Here is a 21,040-nt window from a genome sequence, read left to right on the forward strand (position 1 = left end):
CAGGACTAGCTGGTCCCAAAACTTCTAAAGAACGACAACAAAATAACAAGTAAAACAGAGGTATTATGAAAATATAATTTCACTGGAAAACCAGCAAAATCTGTCATCATCTCAGTCCTTTCTCAAAAAACATTTAATAACCTCATTAGTATTTTTTGCAGCAATGTTCATATCTTTGACTCAAAAAGATCTCCCAGAGTATTTTACAGAAAAAACTGCTATCCTTTTACACACTTTTTTTTAATATACGGAAACAGTCAAGTCAACTATACTATACTGCAGCTTTGCACAGCAATTGATAGGTGTTTCTCAAGTCAACAACCTAGAAAAATTAATAAACTAATATGGAATTTGTTAGTCAAAAATTGTAAGAGCCTCCATTAAGAGAGCCTACTAATGAGTGCTTACGAAGCACCTGCATTACTCTGAGACACTTCACAGTATTCTCAGTGAGGGAGAAGCTGATTTTCCCCACTTCCTGCTCAACTCCATATAGCTGATCGGGCAGCTTGTAAGCTCTCCTTTGTAACACTGCATAGATGCCCATAAAATGCTTACAGACATGTCTTACACAATATATAACATATCATTTATCACACCACCAAGACTGAAGCCCTCCCTTATTCACACATCATCTGCACTGAAGTAATGCAAGAGAGCTTCTACCAAAGGTAAATACTGTGAATTCTAAGCTTTCCTAAAAAGGACAATGGAGTGGCTGAGGCAGAAGTCAGTTCTAATTTGCCACCCTCAGTGTACATTTCACTTTTTGTATATTAGAGGAAGGAAGGCACAGTCACAGCACAAAGAACTACTGCCCAAAGAAGCACCATACATAGTTCAAACCGTTATGGTACATGACAGCAATTCCCTACTCACTTTTTCCAAGTCTAGCTCCTTCAGCAATATAGTTGCATTCTTATTTGCTTCTGCAGCCTGCTGGTCTTTAGCTTTCACAATTGTCTCCACACACTGGTGACACTTCTTCAACAGGTCCTGAAATGCAAACTTGTCTTACTACCTCCATAATAAACTAAAACTGAGAAATGAGGCTTGCTCTACAAACATGAGATTAGCTTCCCCGTATTCATAAACATACAAACTATTTCAACAGGACTCTAAACACTGATTTTATTAAGTTCTGTATTAAAAAGGAAACATGCACTAACCCTCAAATCAAATGTACACGAACAAACATACATTCAGTTTTCAAATACTCAAGAATCTCACATATATTTTTGCTGAAAATAAGGGATAAGATCTTTTTCTTAAGTTAAACTCACCTTGTCAGTTATTGTTGCTATGTATCGCATGCATTCAATGTCCGAAGGAAACTGGTTAACTTCTTTCACCAGGAACTGAACTACTTTCACATGCCCCTAAAATAGCAAAGAAAATTCTAATCCCATATATACAACTGTCAACATTCATCATAAACTACAAGTTTGGTATCTCTTATTCCGACACAAGATTAAAAATAAGCAAGCACATTTCTGGTAAGCTGCTGTTTGAGAAGAAAGGTGTTTGTCTGGTGCTGACAGCATCTCTGCTGTTCTACATCATGGTGGCAAAAACAAGCTCTCCCACAAGTAATTTTTTTTTTTTAAAACACAAGAACCAAACCAAACCCAAGCACAGAGACAGCTGTTCATGTTTCAGTAACAGCCAAGATGACCCTCTTTAGACCCCACCTGTCACCCCAACCCATGCTCTTGCCACTCATGCCACAGAGCTAACAGATTATTCAATTGCAAGGCAAATCTGGTCAGGGAACTAAGCCACCTGAATATTATCCTGGTAAACACATTCCTCTGCTGCTGGATCCACTCATTGATGGGGTACACTGTGCAACCACAGAGAAAGAATCCAACTGTTGCCTCTGAAGTTATTTGAAAGCAACAGAGGGATCACGGTCAGTATTGCTGTTTGTCAAAATAAGCTGTACATTTATTTGATACTTTGTTAAAGGCAAAGCAGCTATAGATAATAAACTCCTCTGCCATATGCTGCCCCTTCCATCCAACAATACTGATGAAACCATCACAAAGCAACGTTCTTCCTGCCAAGATGACAAAATAGCCAACTACACAAAGCGTCCCACTCAACAACAAATTAGGAACATAACAGAAGCAGCACAAAGGAAGCAGGACAATGGTATAATACACACTGGTATTTTGTTAGTCTCAAAAGCAGGATTGAAACAAGCATTGTAATCTACAGAAATTTAGAAGAGACTATGGTAATCTCAAAACACTGAAATCTCAAACAGTGAATGTTTTTGAACAGTATACAACTGGAAATAATAAACTTAACATGGTTTACGGAACAGATTTTTTCACCTCTCAAAAATTAGTTCTGAGTGAAGTACACAGATTATGATTACTTTAAAGCAGGCATTATCAAAATCATAATTTTGATGTGTTGTATTTGTTTCTTCTAAAACCAAGCATTCAAATTTAAGACCAAATGAGAAACTGTGTTTTGAAAACATTTACCATTGAAACATAAAATTAAGTTGGTCTCCTACCTTGCGAAACGCTGACATAAGAGGTGTAATTTTCCGATTATCTGCAGCATCTACATCTGCACCTGCTTGCACAAGCAACTGAACCACATCATAGTGACCACCATTAGCTGCTAACCATAGAGGTGTGTTTCCTTTCTTGTTACGAACATCAATATGCGCTCCTCTAAAAAAGTACAAGTGTAATTGAGTGAAATAAGGTATGAGTAAAGGTGGAAATCAGGAAGTAAGATCACAAAAAAATCAGAGTACAATTGGATATATAGATTTAATTACTGAAATCTAGTAGCTAGGTAGAGAAATTCTGTCCAAGTTGCAACACAGTGACACAGGGATTATTTAAACCTCCCTTACAGAAATGAACACCCATCTAATGTAGCCAACTGCACCACAGCTATGCAACTAGCAACCATGGGTCCTTTAAATTATCATTAATGTGGTAACTACCCACAGGACAAAGCAGTCTCTTGAGATTTTAGCAGCGCATATGGGTTATGTTTGAACAGTTCAGTCACTGCCCCCCAAGTGACAGCAGGGAAATGCTCACATGGGAATTGCTGGATTAACACACAGCCAACATCGCTGCCAATCCAGACACTGTTTGCTTACCTCCGGTCCCAGCTGCCTGCTTAGCTTAATTAACATCAGAGTAGCAGGATACTCTAGGATAACACCGGAGAGTAGGGAACAGATGAAACATCCTACTTCCAAAGCTTCCCATCCACTTTGCTCTCAGATGCAAGAGACCATGTAAACAAGGGCACCCTTGCCACAGACTACTACAGCTACAGAACAAACATGTTGCTAAGGAGAAGAAATAATTTACCGATTAATCAGGAGCTCACAGAACTTGTAGTGACCCTTATCTGCTGCAATTGTTAAAGCTGTATCTCTTGAGGAAGGCACAGGTGGAGCATTAACATCCGCTCCTTTATCAAGCAGAACCCTTCCAACCTCTGCATATCCTCCTGAAGCCGCTTCCATCAGAGGTGTGAGACCAGTCTGCGCAAAGAGAATGAGTTACACAGTGTGAAATTTGTACAACTTACTTTGGATAAGACATAAAGGATTTCTACACAGGGAAATCAGATTTTTTTTTTTTTATTTAGCTGCTTATATTTAGTTAAGGAGCCTAACTTCAAACAGTCTCTTTCTCAAAAAAAAAACCCAAACAAACCAAAACCCAAACGAAACAAACAAAAAACCCCAAAAAACAAATACTTTTGGGCTTTGATTTACACAAATTTGGGCAAGCTGTTGACTAAGTACCACCAGATACCTGTTTCAACAGCACAAAGAAAGTTGTGCTGGATCTCTAAAACTGAGGTTAGAGCAGATCCAAATAAAGACAATAGTGTTTCTACAAAAATGCTGGCTTTATAGCTTTTCACTAGTCTCCCTTAAGTGCTGAGACTGATCTGGGCCCAACTTAATTGCCAGGCTAGACCGTTAAACAAACTTATACCAGCTGCTAACATGCCCAACTGACCATTTGAGAGCTGGCTTTTATCCATATCCCCTTTTCTCCAGCCACAGTCACTCCAGAAGCAGGCGGGGTAGACAGACACAGCAATTATTTCAGCAGCCTTAGGAGTTACCAAAAATTCCTTTGTGCTGGGGAAATCAGTCTGGCTGTCTACACAAGCTTTAAGCTTGCCTTATGGCAGGAGACACAAAGCTGTCCCAGAGTACCAAAGGATGGGACCTGTGGAGCATTTCAGAGGCACAGAAAGTCACAGTACTGAAGCCACGGGTTCTACAGCAACGTAAAAGCTTTACAAAGTTTGACTGCACTACCTTCTGCTGTAGACTAGAAATCTGTTCTATAGGAGAATCGCCATAAGCAACACGATTCTTTTCCTGCCTAGACTTTACTCATATGTAAAAATACATGTATCTATCTGTTCTGTTAACGGGTATCATGTCAAGCTTAAACCTGAAAAGTTTCTCAGTACTACAGAACAGGCGCCAATCTAAGTTTCATTATGAACTCAGAAGGACCAGTCAGCTTTTCCCTACTGAAAAAAGTTCATCATCATTGATGCTTCCTTTATTTAAAAAAAAAAAACAAACTTATTTCAGAATATTGAATAAGTCCTCTGATTAAATAAGTCCTCTGAGCCCAGAGAGGCTCAAAATAACAGGAAAATTTGAAGAAACTTGATGACTCAGAAAAATCACCTGTTGGAAATAAGTCATAAGGAAAAGTGATTCGCACACTTACCTTTGCCCTGTGCTCAACATTGGCCTTCCTGTCCAAAAGCAGACTGACCACCTCTGCTCGGCCTTGGAAACAGGCCAGGGTGAGGGCTGTATTCCGGTTGGTCTCAATTTGGGCATTAATATCAGAACCCATATCAAGTAACAGTTTCACAGCAGGTACATGGCCATTCATAGCAGCCAACATCAGAGGAGAAATACCTAGCTTACTCCCGGTCCTAAAGGGAAAGAAATAAACTGCAGTTCCCATCCCACAGGGATGTATCTAAGAGGAACAAAATGCTCTGTTGCAAGCCAGAAAGGAACATATAACATACAGAAATACAGACAGTGACCTAAAATAGTAGCATTTTAAAATTGATCAGGAGAAACCATCAGAATAACTACATGCAACATACATCTGCAATTATAATCAAGGAAGATACATTTCAACTTTGAGACATTCAGATGGCTGAATCACACATAAGCCTTAAACTACACATACTAAAAATTAAGCCTGCATCCTTTTCTTTCAGAAAAAAACACATGCTTCTAGCACAGCTGCAGTTTTAACTTTCTGTAGTGATAAAGTGTATGTAAGTTTTCCTAAAATTAATAAAGAGGAGGCTTGAGAGACATAGCTGTGTAAATTTCTTCCTCTTACTGAAAAAGACATCTTCAAACAAACAAATAGAGCCGCCTTGAGTGCTCTGGCTGGTTCCTTTACCTGGTTCTACTGGAAGTAGACTTCTAGACTTCTAGATCCCAGAATGGTGGAAAAGGGAAAGGGAAGGAACAGGTATGCAAACTAAAACAATCCCTTAAAATTTAGGTATAAGGAAGATGGAAGTTTGTGATAGTAAAAGGCAATTTAAAAGCACTAAGATAACATGAACATAAAGGACATCAGCATAGAAAGGCTGTAAGGAGGTCTGAAAACACTAGATATTCCAACCTATGCCTCAGTACGTAGCCAACAATGGATTGTCTGTGCTATACTGCAGTTCATCTGGTGAGGACGAAGTACATAGTACATTACCTTGAATTAATTTCTGCCCCAGCATTAAGAAGAATCTTGATGATATTAACATAGCCACCAGATGCAGCAAGGCTTAATGGTGTATAATCAGACACATTCCTATGTTCTTTATTTGCTCCTCGGGCCAACAGCAAATCAACAACCTGAAAAGAGAGTATGTGTCTTAAAAGACATATTGTGGCCTTCGCTATTATCCGCAAAGTGAAAGGATGTTACCACATGTTCAAACCTTCCAGTATGCTACCAGTTTCCAATGTCAATAGATATGTTTCTACAGGAAAACCTTTATCCTCTTTACTTTTACACATGCGCTGTACAGACTTAGCAACTGATGAATACATCAGCTAATCTGCATGGCTTGTAGCACTGCAGCACTTGTCTTCCAGAAAGATTATTCTACCTAATCAAAAATGCAAGGCTTTAAAAGTGAAGCTCTTCCTGTGAATCTTAAGTTCGCAAACAAGGGATCCATCCCACTCCCACAATGTCTCACACTGTTTGTGTGCCTTCTTTCAGAAACTCCCACAACTTTAACTCAAATGACACTTCAGCCAAGTTTGACCATCTGTATTATACGGTCTTTCCAACAAAATACACGGTAAAATTCAGACTGACTGATGTTAATGGAACAAGTGTGAGGAAGGATGTCTCTCCTCTATCAGAAGCTGCTTAAAAGAAATGAAAGAGGGAAAAACTAAAACATTTCTGGTGACTTACTGCACTTTCATGGGCCTCATTTTACTGCTAACATAGGCTAGGTGATTTTCAAGAAAGCCAGCAAAAAAGGCTGCCTCAGAAGTTGCTAAACCAGAAACATAAGAGGTAGATTCTGGCATAAAGTAAAAAAATTAAGAGTAAGAACAAAAGACTTAAGCAGTTGAGTAAGCAATGCTATCACAGGCCACATTGATCTCCACATTGATCTCTCCTTTTATTTGTGAGCAGCACTTTTACTGCTAAAGAACTGCAATTCAAAAGCCAAAGTGTAAACTTTCCATTTCTGGCCAACTGTTTCAATCCTTATTAAGTTCCAAAACTTACCATTCCCGCATCTGGCACAGAGCCCTTTGCCATCTCCATGCCATCCTCTAAGCTAGTATGCTCATGACTAAAGTATGAAGAAATTTAACAAATCTTATTTGGACAAAAAAAAAAGCTAAAACAAACATCCTTAAAAGACTCGTATAATGTGCCCTGCATTGCTCCTGCACCTATCAGCCCTGCACATCACCACTAAAACCATGTACTGCCAACACAAAAACTCAGTTTCTGTTCTCGTGTGCCTGCACTGGCTGTTATAGTTTTGAGAGCGAGAAGGATGCATAAGGAAAGTGTTCAGTGAATAAAGGTATTTACTAAACATCTCTACCTCCTTCACAAAAGTACTTCTCTTGCAAGGATACATCAACAGTTGTAACACCTATTACTTCGTTGGGATAGCCAACGAAGAAAAGCATAAATTCCCTTTCCTCTTGAAGAAAGAGACTTAAACTAGCTACACTTCAACAGGTTAAAAACCTTCCAGAAAAAGGATGATTCATTATATCATCAACAAAACAAAAAAAAACCCACACTGTACAAAAAACTATCTACAAAAAACAGTTCAAACCCACTGAGGACAAACACGTCTGTACCTCTTGGCGACCACCAGAGCATGCCAGCGAAAGCGGAGTATCCTTTGTGCGCTCAGACTGTGCTTCTATATCCCCACCTTTGTCTAGAAGAATTTCCACTACACCAACATGTCCAGCAGTTGCAGCCAGAATCAAAGGCGTAAAACCTAGTAACAAGAGCTCATGTTAAAAGCAACCTTGAGAATCTCCAAAGTATTACTAAGGAGCAGAAATGCAAAAGGGTTAATTCACAATGCCTGCTATTAATCGGACATGTCTTCCTCAGACTGGCAGTTTCCTGGTATAGGCTACAATCTCAGACCCTGTCCTAGCTCTCTTCTGACTCTGACACATCTAGGCTCTGATTCCAGCCAAATATAATGAAAGGCTCTTCAAATGAAATCTACATAGTACTTGCACTGATCAGTTTGGATTAAGTTCTAATCACCTCCTCTCTTTAGAGAAGTCAAAGCTTTCCACTTCATTCCTATATAATAAAGCTCCAACAAGTGAACATGCTGGGTCCTGCACTTTGGTCACAACAACCCCACACAATGCTAGGCTTGGGGAGGAGTGGCTGGAAAGCTGCCTGGCAGAAAAGGACCTTGCGGTGTTGGTTAACAGCCAGCTGAACATGAGCCAGCAGTGTGCCCAGGTGGCCAAGAAGGCCAACGGCTTCCTGGCTTGTATAAGGAACAGTGTGACCAGCAGGAGCAGGGAGGGGATCGTACCCCCGTACTCGGCACTGGTGAGGCCACACCATGAGTACTGTGTTCGGTTTTAGGCCCCTCACTACAAGAAAGACATTGAGGGGCTGGAGCGTGTCCAGAGAAGGGCACAAGACTGGTGAAGGGTCTAGAGAACAAGTCTTAAGATTAGTGACTGAAGGAACCGGGGCTGTTTAGTTTGGAGAAGAGGAGGCTGAATGGGGACCTTATTGCTCTCTACAACTACCTGAAAGGAGGTTGTAGCAAGGCAGGTGTTGGTGGTCTCTTCTCCCAGGTAACCAGCAATAGGACAGGAGGAAATGGCCTCAAGTTGCATCAGGTGAGGTTTAGATTGGATATTACGAAAAATTTCTTTACTTAAAGAATGGTCAGGCATTGGAATAGGCTGCCCAGGGAGGTGGTTGAGTCCCCATCCCTGGAGGTGCTTAGAACACATGTGAATGTAGCACTTTGGGATATGGTTTAGTAGGAATGGTGTTGTTGGGCGGATGGTTGGACTCAATGATCTTTTCCAACCTATGATTCTATGATCTGCATTGCATTTGTCGCTTATTTCCAGGGGTCAATGTGAGTTCCAAGGAGAGAGGCATGGTGGTTTTATTCTCTCAGCTCCAGAAGATTTGAGATTTTGCCGAACTTCGTTAATGGGAAAAATGTGATACACAAGCTGACAACTACTCCCCATTAGCTTTGTCAGCTATGATTTCATATTTATCCCCACTAGCCGCTCTATCTAGTATGCTAAGGTCTTTTGTCCCCATGATTCACTGTCTACAAAAGTGCTCCACATTTTGCAGATCTGCTTAAGATACCACTGAGATGCACTTCCTTTCAAAAATACAGAAAGAAATGCATGCAACATTACTAGCTTTATGTGGCAAATATTTCTACATGAAGTGCACAAATGCAATTCTACATTTTTGCAGCTTTGGTAATTTTTGGAAGCAAAGAATCCCAAATCTCAGTTTGAAATTTGCTGTTCAAATCATGATCAAAATGGTTTACTGGGTTTTTTTTAGCTTACCCTTCTTGTCTCTGTGTTCAATATTGGCACCACGTGCTATCAGTACAGATACAAGTTCTTCATGACCTCCTGCACACGCCAGGGTCAGAGCAGTGTCATGATTACTTTCAGTCTTCATGGTTGGGAAGAAAAAGAAACAGATATTCAGAAATCAAAGATACTTTAAAAGAACTTTCACATTTTTAAGACAGTACTAGATTAAATCTCTTCGTTTCAGAACTTATCAGAAACCAAATCCACTCAAAATCAACTGCAGTTACTCACATGTGCATCGATGTCAACTGAGGGATACATAGGGAGCACTGACTGTGAGGACACATTGCTCGATGCCTGTGAACCAGGCTCAGGTGTAGGGGATTCAGTAGTGTGCGAGGAGCTGGTGGAGCCACTGGGCACTCTGCTGTTCACAGCTGAAAAGTAACACCATGTTATTAATCCACTCTTAGGAATGCCACAATTTATATGAAAAAATATTTAGTCCAGTAAAACTGCAATGCTCTAATATCAAAACAGTAATTGGGGGAAACAAAATTTAGCTTTTCTAAAAAACAAATGAGTTGGTGTCTTGCACAAAGAAGCTTTCCAGCAGTTAAACAGTGTAAGTATTGTCTCCAAACTGTGTTAGGTTAGAAAATAATTTTATGAATTAGTCTGTATACGTTACAGGAATGAATTATGAAGGTTATTAGTTATCCTTTTCAAATTGTAACCTTCACACTGTTAAAGTTCAATCATAGGCTCAGTCTAAGTAGGCAAATGATTTATTGCTAAAACACAAACCTAATGGTCAGAAATACAATCTCACTCTGGAATTCAAAAGTTTTTCATGTAAAGGTTAGTGCACACCTAGTCCCCAGAGAAGGTTTTCAAAGCAAGAGGGCTGACAGCAACTTATACCATTAATCGTCTCAGAGTTAAAACAACCCAGGAAGGGTGGAATAAAAGCAGACAGGAGGGAGCAGTCAAAAATAAGAAAGCTGAAAACTGTCTGTGCTCCCTAAAATTTATTCTAACCCACAGCCTATAAAAGATTTCATCCTGAAGACGTAGTGCGGCTCAGAAACACAAGGAATGCAACTTTATCTTCTTTCAAAAAACAAGACAAAAGCAATTTTTAAAAAAGCTGATAATTTAGGATCAGATTTTATTCAATTAATTTTAAATGAAGCTTTACCAGAATCAAGCAGAGAAACATCCCTGCACATAGGTATTGCAGTGCCAAGACCTCCGCCTGCCTTTGTAACCAAATGAGAGCCCAAGCGGAGCCCAAATGAATCCAAGGCTCAGTTGGGATTACTTGGCAGGAAGGCCTATCAAGCCTACGCACTAGCTATGAGTGCACTTTAACTACAGTAAGCAATGCTAATATAGCAACTGGATTTGACAAGTACTGTCACTGCTGGATTGCCAGATTTCTATACTGTGCAGTCTCATTAGATGGAATGCCTGGTTAGCTTTAATTATTCCAAATCATACAGTATTTTGTAGTATTCCTGGAACAAGAAACTGACGGAAAACAGTAACAACTGCAGGTAAGAAATAAGCGGCATCATTTTGCTTTTGTGTGTTTCAAGCAATAAGGGAAGATGAAGGATGAACTCAAACCTGCATATGGCTTAAACAGAAATTTTTGCAAATCTCTTCCAGCTCAACCTTTGCGATTCCACTGACAAATCACACACCAGCAATTACCCATAGGAAAATGGTACAGATGGATAAGTCTTTGAAAAATCCTAAACATGACCACCAATACCACTAATTCAGCCTACAGAACTGCATGTAGGACTGCATATGCGTGACAAAGGAAACAGACTGGAACAAGTTTAGATGGGTCACTTCAACTGGGTTCTGCAAACACAGTGGGGATTTGTCACTGAAGTTTTGGGAGGTGATGGTTTTCAATCGGATTTTTTTAGTAAAGCATTCTCCTTGGCACACAGGCAAAAAACAGCATTAACATTTGGCTACCACATTTAAGCAACAAAGTATTGTACCTGAATTTAGAGTTCACTTTTGCTTCACGTTACAACCTTCACAAGCAAATCAGGCTTGTCTTAAACTTTTCAAATACAGCTCTCTGCTTACTACAGATTACCACTTCTAGCAGCAGATGAGTATTAATTAATGCAATACAATTATTTTCTTGCTCAATGCACTGAAGTGCAAGATAGTAATTGGATTTCTTAAGATTATTCCTTCCAAAATACAAGACACGAAATCACCCTGTTAAGGATTTACATTAAATCAAACTAATCCTTTCTCATGAAAGACACTGGCCCAATGCTTTCAGATCTTGCAGCTACAGATACATCTAAAAACATGTGCATGTGCTGTGCATACAAAGCAGGGGTGTGCAGAGGGACTCCACTTGAGCTAATTTAAGGGTCCTTACTGTAACATATTCAGTGTTGCTCTAGAGAATTTGTGGGACCTGTAATATTTCACAACCATGACTGAAAATGTCCAAGTATTTCTTGCATACTTTAGATTTTCATCATGTGCTTGAAACATATGAGCGTGCACTAAGCACTTCATGCGCACAGTAACAACGTCAAACATGAGAGAGAACACCGAAGCCAGTAGAAATGCAGATAAACCCCGTACTGATATCCCAAACTCTAGTTTAAAATGAAATCTAGCAAGTAGTAGTCCTACACAACCCACTGATTAATTATCCCCCCTACAACTATTGAGTTTACAAAACCGCAGGATTTTTTGAAGTGTAATTTTCTATTTCCTTAGTGTGACTGGCAATCTGGCCCAATGGAGCACCAACATAACACACACTCTGTGGAGAAAAATACGTCCAAGAACTTCTGCCTCCAGTTTCATGGGGCTGATTTAGCTCAGCCTAAGATACACCACATCATACAGATTTTTAACTCGTAGATGTCCTTGCAACAATGGTTCCAACATCCCTCTGCATGCATTTGTATGAAACTGGAGTTAACTTCTATTTCCCCAAGTCTGTGTCTGGATTACCAGCCTCTATCATGGCAGGTCAGACAACTACTGCTCCTGCAAACCACATCCAGGGGGACGAGATTGTCCTACCAACAGGACACAAGGGAGAGCCACCTTTCTGCTTCTGCCTCCCGCTACCAGAAGAACCTCAGTCATGGCTTCGGGGATGGCTCCATCAGTCTGACACCAGCCACATGGAAGTCAAGGATGTCTTGTCGATCACTAGTCTTTAGGCTGGTCACACTTACAGTGCCAGAAGCTAATGTGCAGTCTCCCTAAGGAGCAATACCACCATACCCTGGAGTGGGACTTTCAATAATTGGCATTAACACAGGACTGACTGCAGCACTGTAGCTCGGCAGTGGAGAGCAGGACTGGCACTGCCTGCGACTCCAAGGGGAAAGGCTAGCTGGAGGGCATAAAACCAACCATGGGGGATGATCACCTTCAGCATCTCTATGCCGCATTGCAGGATTTCAATGGACTAGAAAAATGTGCAGTTTTTACTCTGAGAAGACCAGGGGGAAACTTTCCAACATGCAGATTGCTTCCTGCTGAACAGACCTTTTGTCTTTTCACCAGGAAGGGTACAGATAAACACACTGATAGCCAGGCATTGATTAAAAAAAATAAAAAAACCCACCAATTTTCACATCGTGTACCTCAGATATTTATAAATAAATACTTGTTTTGTGACACAGGTTTTGAATGTTTCTACAGACTTCAATATTCAAAAGACTTGTATTAAAAATATATATATATATATATATTCTACACAAGACAAAATACACATTCCCCATATTTTAAGAAGGGCTTGTAGCTTTCCAAAAGGACTTTCTTTGAGTAAGTGCGAAGTTGAAGACAGGTCTCCAAAGACATGGATGACTATTTTCCAAGGTTATGACAAAATATCACTGGAAACACGAGTAAACAAAATGAAGCAAGAACCTGGTATTTTATCCAAGTTTGACTGTGGAGGCATTGGCAGAACCTTGAGCAAGCAGCTCTGGATAAGATTGCAGCTGTAGTCTTGAAAGTGCATCTACCTAACCATTGTCATGCCACAAGCATGGATGTTCACGAATACTGGACTTGGATTTCAGTTTCTCTCTCCTCAAAGGAACTGCAATTTTCAGGACAAAGAAAACAATCCTTTTTCATGACCACTCTTTCAGCCTGTCAACCCAGCTTCTCAGTAATGTGTTACCGCACAGAAGCTTTTGCACATTGGTGACTGCACCTTATTTTATGAGTCACCATTTCTCACTCCAGATCATCCTGGTAACCAGCCTTGCTCCAAACAGCAATCCTAAATACAGTAATTCAGATGTCACCTTCCAAATCATTACCAAATCATTACAGAAATACCACAATTCTGCATAACTGACCACATCCAGAATTTCAGAAACAAACAACAGTTACAGTTTCTCAAAGCACGCCTGGAATTTCAGTATACAAATGGGAGCTCACAGGAGAATCAGACAGAAGCACACAGATGCCACCTCCTGCCTCCAGCCAAGTAGAACAAACAGTAATAAAAATATTCCAATTAAAGATAAAACCTAGCAACCAAAAGAAAGTTCCTCATCTTGAATACACCAAAACAGCCAAGGAGCCTACTGCCAACTACGAAATCTACTGCAGTAAATGCACAATGTAAATGGAAATGAAACTACAACTATGCAAGACAAGATGCTTCAAGAAAACAAATGTGTACTGAGTAATGAAATTTAGATCCAAAATGTCCTGTTCTATTGGAAGATGTGATCCAAAATCATTCATTGCTTTCCCACTCTGAACAACATAATATCTACATCTCTTTTGTAAACCCAATTAAGATTTTGACTGTAATAAGTCACATCTTCAAAGACAGGGTTAGTTGCAAGATTTTTGCTTTAGCACATCTAAATCAACTCCATTACAACCAAAACGTCCTGGAGTGGAAAGAGTTGTTTCATTTTTAGGTTATACGTCTACCAGTGACTGACTGCCAGTGAGACTTCTAGCACTTCACACCTTGACATCAACCATCTCAACACCTAGCAGCTGATAAATTGTGCCAGTAGACTGGCAAGATAAATATTCCATTTATATATGTTGTCACAATTAAGTTAGTCAGCAAAATAAAAAATGAGGTTTTGCAGAAAGGCAAGTTCTTTCTTACAATTAGTCTCAACTGAGGCTTTGAAAGACTTGCCTCTTACTTCACCACTGGTAAGAGCAACAGTAAAACCTATTTCAGTGCAGAGGGCAAAAAGACGATTCAACATTTCTGTTCTTCTGAAGTAGACCCGATACAAACTGGAATACTTGGCAGGAATAAAAACCTTCATACCCTCTTCTAAACCAAGAGTCACTCACCACCATTACTACAGCTCCACCAGGAGCACTGTGATCAAGGGAAACGCTTCATTGGCACAGCCGAGCGTGAGAGAACATTTCTAAGAGACATACTTCCTGCGCACCAGACAAACTCCTTAAGATGTGTGCTACAGACGCCAGATAAAATTCTACAAATTAGTTCTCATAACAGTTTCTATTGCTCAAAATCTCTTTACAAAATAAAGGACTAATGGACAAGTTTGGGGTAAAAGGTCAAGTGCATTTTAAATACGGATCAAAGAGTCTGGAGTATGAGTAGGTATATTTACAGTTTGTTTTCAAATATACATAAATTTGTGATACAGTAGGATTATAATTTACAAAGGGGTCACTCTTTTACACAGCCTGGATATAAAAAGTGAGCTAGATATCTAATTCTCTTCCAACAATAATTTTTGGTGAGGGAAGAAAACAAACTTATGAATTTGAGAAGAAAATATATTTCAGTAAAGCAACATCGATACACATTTGTAGGAGCCTCCAGAATTGGACAGCTAAACTTTCCTCAAGTTGCATTTCTGTAAATACAGTTTATAATAGTTGTAGAAGAATGTGCTCGATTTTTGAAAACAGTAAATCTCATTTCTTAGCAAAAAAATTACTTTAATTACTTAGCAAAAATAGTAAACAGTTTCAGAAAACAAACCAATGTCTATTTAAGTTTTCTTTAATTTTTCTTAAGATGTAATTTTTCCGGTTGTTTGGAATCTTTTTTCAAACAGCATGGTTCTCACACTCTGCTGACTGCAGCAGTTTTTCATTTTGAGTGCACTGAATATTCTGGATGTAATATGCAGCTGCTAACCATGAAAGGGTATACACTACATGGTCTTGTCTTGTGCTAGATAGTTTAAACTGTCAGCAACAGGAACTACTTCAAAGATTAAGCCCTTGTTGATTATATTTTGCATTAACCATTCAAATTTTCCCCCTCACACACTCCAGTACTAAATCTTTAGTAATAAAAATCAAGAATAATCCAACTGCATTTTTGTTTTAATGTTGGCTGAATACTCTGAAGAGCACCATAGAGTGGGGGAGGGAGGCAAGCCATTCCAGAAAAGGGAGAAGTAAGACTGATTCTCTAGAATACAAGAGGATTTCTTTGAATTACACTGTATAGCTGAATGGACCTGGTACAACACATTACACTATTCCACCAACTACGGTTTCCATGGGAGGTTGCAAAGCTACAGGCAGTCTCAACTTGCATGAGCTTCATGCAATTACCATTGTAAAAGTTCACCGGAATGGCCAGGAAAAGGTCTTACTGCACTTTTCTACAACCTTCAAATGAACTTAAGAGGACAAGGCAGTGACTACAGAGGCAGGGTGGGAGGGGTGTGGGACAGGAAAATAAGGGCTGAGGGACAGACACAAGGTGCAAAGTAAAGTTGAAAAACACTGAATTAAAAAAAAAAAACAACTAGAGACCAAACAACACTGGCTACATCCTACATACCTCCAGCAGCAAACATCAATCCTAGTCAAATCCATGAAATGAAGTCAACCAAAATGATACCTCTTTTTTCACAAGGTGACTCACACAACCCAACGTATATGAACTTCCTCTTCACATCGTTATCACCAAATGGAAGGATGTTTGGATTTTTGCTTTTCACCCAGGTAACAGGACACTTTTTTGCCATATGTTATATCTAACAAGGAGATATTCCCATACAACAATCAGGTTTTAGAGGGTATTCAGAAAACAGAAGCCATTACAGAACTGAGCAGCTATGCATGGATTTCAGTTTGTTTAAACCATAGTAACATCTCAAGCAGCAAGGAGAGGGACACATCTGTCTGTACAAGTGACAATAATTTGGCTTTTTCTAGAGATGGGTACTACACTGAAGAAAGTCACTGAGGTATAAGCCTGTACAGAAAATTCTATAGAAGATATAAAACTGTCACACTTTCAGGTTTCCTAATGGGCACTATCAATCACTCATGATAAAGCTTTTTAAAGAAGCACAGAAAAAGATGAGGCCAAAGGGACTAAATCAGGTCTCCAGGTCAGGAAGTTCTGCACTTTGGAAAAAAGATATTTAAAAGTCTCATGTTAGAATTGGAAGTCACTGTGAGGATTAATAGCACTAATCAGGAACTTTATTCTTAAGCAAGTATTCCCAAACTGGAAAACCCCAAGATGTTTTTGGAGGGAAGGAGAGAGAGGGAAACTGAGCACACAAATTAATGCAAAAATAGGTATATTTCTTAACCCACCTGCTATTAGGTCATCAAGAGTGTCGGTAAGCGTCTGTGCTGGAGTGGCAACCATTAATCCGTCTGGTTCTTGAACTAAGAGCCCCTGCCCAGCAATTTGCTGCTGCTGTCCTACAGTCTGCTGATTCCCTAATGCTTTCTGAAGTTCAAGAGACTCTGTCCCATTATAACCTAAATTACCAGAAAAATTACATTGCGTTGTTGGCACAGGCTGGATAGGGACAAAATCTATTTGTTCAGCAGGTGGTGGAGACTGTTGTTGCTCGTCATCTTTAGACAAGATTGTGTCAGCCTGAGGTAACCCTGAAAAGTTATCCTCTGGCTGACCCTTATCGGCTTCCACTTCTGGGAAGACCCCTGTAAGTGGGCACTGCTGCTGCAGGGGAAGTGGTGTATCTGTCTGACCTTTGGTCTCCAAATATTCTTTGGTAAACTGCTGTTGGGTTTTCATCTGCAACTGCCTTTCCACCTTCTGCAGTTCCTTCAATATTTTCTTCTTCTTCTGTACTTGTTCTTCTCTGTTCTTTTTAAGTTCTTCAATCTTATCTTTATTTAAAGGTTCACCTTGAATTAATTCCAGTGATTTAAGTTGTGCTTTTTCAATAGCACTAATTCTCTGTCCAAGTTCATTCAGCTTGCCTTCAGTCTCTTCTACTATGCATTCCAAAGGTTGGTATGGGTGAAAAGGTGGCAGTAGGTCCTTATCTGCTACCTGCAGGGAACTTGACTTCTGCTTGGATGCACCTAAGCACATGAAAAATGTTTGAAAAAATGCCATGCTGAAGATACCCCAAACCTCCCCTCTCACCCACCAAAAAAAAAAAAAAAAAACACAACCCAAAAAAACTCTACAACTAACACTGCACATCTGTCAAACCACAGAAAGCTAAACCCTATACTGTGTGTTAAGACAAGAAAGGACAAAGCATACAGCTGGAATTTTCAATATTGATCCTAATATCCCTTTTAACACAGCTATTTTAATCTTAAGGAATAAGAAACCTTTATGGTTTCTGACACACATGACCATGCATCTGAGAAGTAAAATCAGCAAGAAAAGCAAAGCAATTTAAATAATTTACTGAGTTCCCAAAGTTGTTCCGGTGTGCAGAGCAATTAAACAAAGACTGTTTTCCAGAAGCTAACTTCCAACAGCAAGGTTACAAGCAAAAGTAGTACATATTTGAGAGAAGACTAACTCTACAGTAAGATCAGTATTTTGAACTAGTATTTCTCCAAACACTACAGCATTCCATCTTTAAGTTACGAACGGAATCCTGCCAGTGCAGACTTTATGTATACATATAAATTTGAAAGCTTTAGCACCTTTTTATAAGTTCTGAGACACAATCAACAGCTTGCTTGCCTCCTTCTCTCCAGTAACAGATTAACAATTCTGCACACTATTAAAACTTTAAAAATAATCTTCAAAACGAATCTAGCAAGGAACACCAAGCCAGGGCAATGCTTCTGTGAGTGCTCACTGCCTTCAAACAGCTCAAGACTGTGCTTCTGAAAGCCATGTTTGTGAAACGTGCAGTCAGATCTTGCTAATAGGAATCTATTAAGCACTGAAATTTCAATTCTGACTTCAGGGTAAGAAACTTTAATTAAAAATATGGAAGGCTTTAGCCTGATTAAATAATTTTCTGCACTAACACTCCTTTGCTATACCCAAACTGCGATATACGTAGCATTTAAATTAAAAAAGAAAACGTGAATATTTACAAAGCACTCAATCATTAAAAGAAGAACTAAAATCATGCACAGTCTCAGCCATGGCTTAATAAAGTTACCTAAATATCACACAGCTAAGTGAAAATCTGGATGCAAGAACTAATTCCCAGAGCAGTTACTAGTTCTGGAAGGATTACGATTCCTAAAACACCGATTTATTTCTTTCTGGGCCTTCCTTCACCAAAATACTAACTCACAAGTGACTTCATTTTGCACTGCTGTCAAAACAGGAGTCACATACACCTCACTCTAAAATGAACCTTTGAGGAACTAATTGAAAAAGCAAACAAATATGAGTTTTCTCTTATGAAAGGAACAAATATTAAAACAGAACTGAACCAACTCTGTGCTGAACACCTTCACCAGACTCTCTGGAGTGAAAGCAAACCACATCTAAATTTAAGAGAAACAACAAAAATCTTAATAACCTCAGGAAATACCCCAGCACTCCACAAACTGTAGACACCCTTCAGCAAGCTCTTTCTCCAGCTCAGTACTTTACATGCTGCCTTGTACAGGTCAGTAGTTCCAGCTGAATACCCATTCCAACCTCTACTCTTCTTTTGTTTCTGAACTATAAGTGAATCCCAAGACAATTTCTTGGAAGATAATAAAGAATTTGACTAAAGTTTAGCAATAACTTACTTCGTGTTGGTTGCTGGCTATTCGACTCTGTAGTGTACTTAGGGTTTATATAGTTACACTTTCACTTTAAAGAGTGTGACTTCTTACATGTTTTGCAGACCACTCTTGAAAAATACATTTGCACTCATCAAAAATCTCCGAAATGCTTGTCTAAATCTGTTAGAAACTAATAAAAGTCAACTGGTGTCTTCTGAAACTAAGATGCTCCACTGCTGAAGTAGCAGAAACACTATAGTAACCTAACTGCAGATTAACTCTGCCTTTCAGATGTGACTAAAATGTGAACCCTTTATGCTGCTGTTTAGTGTCATTCCTGAGATTATGACAGCTATTGTTTCCATTCTAACACAAAGTACTCCTACGACCTTGCAGCTCTGGACAGCTTCCATCACTCTGTAGGAAAGAGAAGCTGCAGTTCAAAGAGTCCCCAAATAATAAAGTACCCATATTGGCCCTCTCAATTACATCCCACCCTGGGAGAAAACAAGCCTGTCAAAGGAAAATTTTTGTACAAGCACAAGAGAAAGTAAAGAGCAGAAGTACAGCCTCGTATCAAGGCCTGGACTGGGTAGAGGAGCCAAGGCTGGTCTCGCAATGGGCAGCGCTCCCCAGACCAGGAATGACCACAGAAAGATGGGACAGTTTCTGAAGACAGGCATCAGGAAACCAGCAAGTGAAGAGCGGGGCTCTCAAGTTCCAGAAGAGGTGTGGAGATTTACTTCAGTGAGCTTCCATTTAGTTAGCAGGGCCACTTTTCAGGTTCTAGACAACCCTTCCCATGCCAGAAAAATAGTTGCAACCTGTAATTTTGGGGACACTGGAAGAAAATGTGGAATAGGAAGAAAGCTCTGCTAAACCTGACATGCACACCTGAAGAGCCAATTCAAACCAGAGGTGGAGAAGACGCTGTTGGTAACTTCAAACATGTAAGCATTGTAATAATATTGTAATATTTTAAGTATTTAAAAGTAGCAGTTTCCTGTTTTATCCAAATCTTTCCTATATTACAATATGCTGAAAAATACCGTGCCCATTTTAGTAAATAATTATGAACAAGACACTGCTTTATACTTTCAATTTTGAAATACGTAAGTGCAGGAAGACTTAAAAATCCATTCACGGGCCTGATCATAATTACTTCAACCTTTTTTTTTTTTCTTCATTTATGGTTTTGGTGGAGCACCAATCTTCAACACAACCAACCTACCACAAAATTAAACCTAGCAATATTAGGTAGTAAATCTAGCCTCTAAAGCACTGTTTTGGCCACTTTTAGAAGACCAGCTTACTATGAAATGAAGACTGAGGATCCATGAAATCCAGATGTCCCTACACAAATACCACCTGCCATCAGGTAATCATGATTACAGGGTAAGAATTGTTCGGTTGACAGAAAGCATAGAGCAGTTATGGGCATGCCAGGAAAGCCACAGAGTAAGGAAATTACTGTTTCCCAATTTATTTTGTTAACAGTAGCACAACTTGCTCTTTTACTTTTATCTCCGTATGCCCACAGGTTCTGGTCCCTAACCTGACCAACTCAGCCTTCACCACCATTCCTGCGGAGCACGTACATGTCTTCAGCCAGTCTGATCAACACACACAACTCTGGGCAAGACCTGCTCTGCACAAACACAGCTTCCCATTCATTTCTCTGACTTCTTACTCTCCTCAGGAAATGAGAGGTAAATGTTTCCTGTGGAAACTGAGATTTCCTGTACTTCTCCTGTACGCTGTAGATAATCTCCTAAGTACCTGAGCTGCAATAGTCTGTTCACCTCGATAAGCCTCCCCCAAGCACCATTATTGGTCTCTTGAGCACCCAGCAGTATGCAGGGAGGACACCATTACCAGTTTTTAATGCCTTCTGGCTGCAAGTACCATTTAAAGGTCCTAGACACTGCGAGCAAGAGTTTGGAAAAATAGCCTTCATATTTATAGCTCTCAGGTGGCTCT

The 21,040-nt window shown here is 39.6% G+C and overlaps 1 protein-coding gene across 13 annotated transcripts in view; it reads right to left on the minus strand.

Moving 5' to 3' along the window:
• ANKHD1 (ankyrin repeat and KH domain containing 1) overlaps window positions 1-21,040 on the minus strand; it is a 120,426-nt gene that overhangs the window by 22,757 nt on the left and 76,629 nt on the right. For all 13 annotated transcript variants that reach the window (XM_075442254.1, XM_075442241.1, XM_075442253.1 and 10 more), the window contains 10 exons: window positions 16,703-17,446; window positions 9,392-9,537; window positions 9,128-9,239; window positions 7,397-7,542; window positions 5,763-5,905; window positions 4,749-4,962; window positions 3,351-3,526; window positions 2,528-2,690; window positions 1,284-1,379; window positions 880-996 (listed from right to left, as the gene is read on the minus strand). In XM_075442254.1, coding sequence (XP_075298369.1) covers window positions 880-996; window positions 1,284-1,379; window positions 2,528-2,690; window positions 3,351-3,526; window positions 4,749-4,962; window positions 5,763-5,905; window positions 7,397-7,542; window positions 9,128-9,239; window positions 9,392-9,537; window positions 16,703-17,446 — 2,057 coding nt within the window. The remainder of the gene's footprint in view (window positions 1-879; window positions 997-1,283; window positions 1,380-2,527; window positions 2,691-3,350; window positions 3,527-4,748; window positions 4,963-5,762; window positions 5,906-7,396; window positions 7,543-9,127; window positions 9,240-9,391; window positions 9,538-16,702; window positions 17,447-21,040) is intronic.

The sequence above is a fragment of the Opisthocomus hoazin genome, chromosome 23 (assembly GCF_030867145.1).
Source record: "Opisthocomus hoazin isolate bOpiHoa1 chromosome 23, bOpiHoa1.hap1, whole genome shotgun sequence".
Taxonomy (NCBI): Eukaryota; Metazoa; Chordata; class Aves; order Opisthocomiformes; family Opisthocomidae; genus Opisthocomus; species Opisthocomus hoazin.